General features: G+C 36.4%; 1 protein-coding gene across 1 annotated transcript; it reads left to right on the top strand.

Moving 5' to 3' along the window:
- Window positions 1–2,133: 2,133 nt before the first annotated feature.
- On the top strand, window positions 2,134–2,386 carry LOC102964097 (NADH dehydrogenase [ubiquinone] 1 alpha subcomplex subunit 1). The gene is given in 2 exon segments (XM_015534893.2): window positions 2,134–2,327; window positions 2,329–2,386. Coding segments are annotated over 2 exon segments (210 nt in total). The 5' UTR covers window positions 2,134–2,175.
- The last annotated feature ends 2,408 nt before the right edge of the window (window positions 2,387–4,794 follow it).

Genomic DNA, 4,794 nt, shown 5'->3' with positions numbered 1-4,794 from the left:
AGTTTTACTTTTTCCAATTTTGTTGAGATACAATTGATCTATAACATTGTAGAAGTTTAAATTGTGCAACATAATGATTTATTTGAATATATTGCAAAATAATTGTGGTAGTAAGTTAACACCCATCATATCACACAGTTAAAAATTTTTATTCTTATGGTAAGAATCTTTAAGATCTACTCTGTTAGCACAATATTGTTAACTATAGTCATCATGCTTGTCATTATATTCCCAGGACTTATTTATTTTATAACTGTAAGATTATACCTGTTGACCATCATGACTCAATTCCCTCACCCCTAACTGCTTGCCTCTGGCAACCACAAATTTGTTCTCTATTTCTAGGAGTTTGTTCTTTTTAGATTCTACTTGTAAGTGAGATCATACAATATTTGTCTTTGCTGGACATATTTCACTTAGCATAATGCCTTCAAGATCCATCCGTGTTGTCACAAATGGCAGAATTTCCTTTCTTTTATGGTTGAATAATATTCCATTGTGTATATACCACATTTTCATTACCCATTCATCCATTGATGGACATTTAGGTTGTTTCCACTTCTTGGCCATTGTAAATAACACTGGAATGAACATATCTCTTCACAGTAGTGATTTCATAAATAACCATGGAATGAACCTATCTCTTCATGATAGTGATTTCGTTTCCTTCAAATGAATAGCCAGAAGTGAAATTGCTGGATCATATGGTTTTTAATTTTTTGAGCAAACTCCATCATGCTGCTTTCCCTGCAATAATGAAAAATCCTAACTTTACCTAAATTAAATCTTTCCTTCTGGCTCAGGGTAGGCAGTTGTGAAGTAGAAGTCCCTTTTGCCAGTTAGTCTTTTCTCTCCCTGATCATCCTCTCCCCAACTTCCTTATTTTGGAAGCTCCAAGGCAGGAGTGGGGGAATTAAGAGATAGGATCATTCTCACCTGACTCAATTAGTGCTTTTGGGGTCTAAGTCTTGGGACAGGCACTAGCTAAAGTAGACCATGTTTCCTAGGTTGTTTCAATGGGTCATCTCTTCTGTTGTTCCTTTTACCCAACAGTTGAAGCTCCAGTTGCCTCTAAAACCAGTTTAGATTGCTAATTGGGACTCTTTCTACAACTCATGGGAATCCTGCAGTGGATGTCCTGCATATTTCAGCTTAGGTTTCCATACCCCTCTATGCAGTCCCATTGTACAAGATCCAACTCTCCCTCTTGATGGCCCACATCCATCTGCAGTGACTTCTCTGGCAATTTCTGGAAGTATAGACCAATATGGAAACCAAGAGACAGGAGAAGGAGAGAACTTATTTTGCACTGTACATACACGCTGCCTTTTGTCTTTAGTACTGAGTATAGGCAATATCTCTTCAAAAATAAACGAAAAAAGTCTATTTTAAAAAGCAAGCCATAGGCAAAAAATATTTGCAACTCATATATCAGCCAAATCAATTTTTCCAGACTATATTTAAAAATGCTTATAAGTCAATAGTACAATGAGAAACAGTCCAGGGGTGCTTGGGTGGCTCAGTCGATTGAGCGTCTGACTCTGGATTTCATATCAGGTCCTGATCTCATTTGTGAGATCAAGCTCCACATCAGGCTCTGCACTGACAGTGTAGAGCCTGCTTGGCAGTCTCTCTTTCCCTTTCTGCCTCTCCCCTGCTCACACTTCCTCTCTCTCTCTCAAAATAAACAAAAATTTTAAAAATATCCAATAGAAAAAGGGGCAAGATATTTGAAAAGCCACTCCATAAAGAAGATACGTAAATGCCCAATAAACACATGAACAAATGCTCCATGCCATTAATCATTAGGAAGATGTAAATTAAAATCACAATGAGAACACTGAATATCCACTGCAATGTCTAAAGATAAAAAGAACAGCAACATTAAAATTAAGAAGATGTGGAACAACTGAAACTTAAATACACTGCTAGTGGAAATATATATACTACAAATGCTTTGGAACATAGTTTAGAAGTTTCACAAAATATTAAATGTCTACCATATGACCCATCTACTCCACTCCCGGGTATTTACTCAAGAAAAGTGAAAACTTATATCCAAAGACTTGTGCATGAATGATCCTAACACCCTTATCCAGAATACCTCAAAACTACAAACATCCCTACCTGAAGGGGACCAGGAAGGAAGGGTCTGGCCTTAGCAATTGTGGTGCGATGAGGTTTGAGATTCTGCCCAGGATCAGCGTCATGGCCACGTGCTTGATCATCCCCAGTAACGCCACTGCACACATCCATAGGTTCACTAATGGGGACAAAGAAAAGAGGGTTGTCCATTATTCATATCACTGGATTTTGATGGAAAGAGGTGTGTGTCTCTGGACTTAATTGTTACTACGGGTCAAAGTGTTTGGAGAATATCGATTAAGTAAGTATTTTCCCGGCTAATGAAAAATAACTCAGTAATGCTCATCTACCCCTTCTAGAAGGTTATGCAGTGTATTGATGTAGTGCATAATAAAAACGACAAAAAATTTAAAAAAAAAAAGGCTAGAAACATCCCAAAGGTGTATCAACAGGTGAATGGATAAACAAAATGTTTCACAGCCATATAATGAAAGAATACTCAGTAATACAAAAAAATAAGTACTCATACACACAACATGAACAAATCTCAAGATTATGTGGAGTAAAAGGAGCTTGACAAAATTGAGAATATACCAGATTACATTTATTTAAAACTCAAAAAAAAGCAAACTAACCTACAATGATAAAAAGTAATCCAATGGTTACCACAAGGCAGAGGTAAAGGAAGAGATGAACTGCAAAGAGGCACAAGGAAATTCTGTGGGTTTATGGAAGCATTCAGTATCCAGATTTCATAGGTAAATGAGCAGGTCCAAATGCATCACATTGCAAAAGTTAAATATGTGCACTTCACTGTATGTATATTCTAGCTCAATAAATACTTTGTTGAGAAAGAGGCACATTATATTTGGGGGGAAGTATCTACTGGATAACTTACTGTAAGAGAAATTTACTATTTACCAAATATATTTTTTAACATATGTTCACAGACTCCACCTCACAAAGCCGAAAAAGTGAATTGAGTAGGTTCTGCCCCACTTTTTTTAATATGAAAAAATTAATGTTTGGGGAACGAAGGTATCTTCCCACTATATATATAAACCAAGCAGCTGAGATGTGGTTTGAATTCGGTTCTTTCCACTTCACAATGCTCCCAAATGAAGTACATCTTATTAAGCAATGGATGAAAAGAGTCTCCTTTCCATCATGATCCTAATTACTACCTATACAAATTCAACCCACATCACAAACTGGGAAAATCCTTATTAAGAATACTGAGTCCCCAGGACTGTCCACTTGGTTGAAACATGATCTTCTTCTTTTTTTTTTTTAATTTTTATTTATTTATTTTAAGAGAGAGCAAGCGCACCCATGCATGAGCAGTGGAGGGGCAGAGAGAGAGGGAGAGAGAGAATTCTAAGCAGGCTTCATGCCCAGCACAGAGCCTGACATGGGGCTTGAACTCACGGCCCCAAGATCATGACCTGAGCTGAAATCAAGAGTAGGACAGTCAACCAACTAAGTCACACAGGCGTCCTGAACCAAGCTCTTCTTGATTGCCAGTGTCCTGAAATGTCCACATTGACAATGACACATATATATTTTGCAAATCTTTAATTATTGATAATATATACAGTCCTGATGAAGTAAATTTTTCTCCTACAGGGGCTCCTGGGTAGCTCAGTTAAGTGTCTGACTCTTGATACAGGCTCAGGTCATGATCTCATGGTTTCATGAGTTTGAGCCCCACATTGAGTTCCATGCTGACAGCATGGAGCCTGCCTGGGATTCTCTCTCTCCTGTCTTTATTCCCCTCCCCCACTCATGCTCTGCCCCCCCAAATAAATAAACATTAAAAAATTTTTTAATAAAAATTTTAAAAAATTTTCCTTCTCCCTCTGCCTCTCCTGTGCTCACACTCTCTAAAATAAAAATTTAAATTTAAAAAATTCTTCTACATATTTAATATCAAAAAGCAAAATGTAGAGCAGTACATATTATAAAATATTATTTTTGTAAATATTTCAAAAAATTTGAGAAACCACCCAAGCATCCATTGGCGAATGAACAGATAAATAAAATGTGGTATGTACTACAAACAATGGAATATAATTCAACCTTAGAAAGGAAAGAAATCCTACCACATGATGCAACATGGATAAACCTGGAGAATATTATGCAAAGTGAAGCCCATCACCAAAAGACAAATAATGCATGATTCCACCTAAGTAAAGTATCTGAAGCAGTCAAATTCATAGCATCATAAAGTAAGATGGTGGATTATGAAGGCACGGGAGAGGTATAGAGAGGGGAGTTATTGTCTCAGGGTTTCAATTGTGAAAGTTTCACAATTGAGAGTTTCAATTGTGAAAGGTAAAAAAGTGCTGGCAAGTAGTTGCATACAATGTAAATGTACTTAACAGTACTAAACTATACCCTTGGAAATCGTTAAGATTGAAATTTTATATTATGTTCTTATGCACAATAAAAATAAATCAATATGAATTTAGTGTTTAAAAATTAATGTTTAAGATAAAAATAAAAAATTAGGACACATTCTATCTGTAAAGTTATACCCATGGGTACTATCTCTTTATCTCATCTATAAAGCTTTCTACTTCCTTTTCTTTAAGAGTTTATTTCTTTTTTCTTTTAATGTTTATTTATTTTTGAGAGAGAGAACGTGAGCGTAAGCATAAGCATGAGCAGGGCTGAGCAGAGAGTGGGAGACAGAGGATCGGAAGCAGG

The sequence above is a fragment of the Panthera tigris genome, chromosome X (genome assembly GCF_018350195.1).
Source record: "Panthera tigris isolate Pti1 chromosome X, P.tigris_Pti1_mat1.1, whole genome shotgun sequence".
NCBI lineage: Eukaryota > Metazoa > Chordata > Mammalia > Carnivora > Felidae > Panthera > Panthera tigris.
Note: the sequence above shows the minus strand (reverse complement) of the source record. Positions and strands in the feature narration are given on the sequence as shown.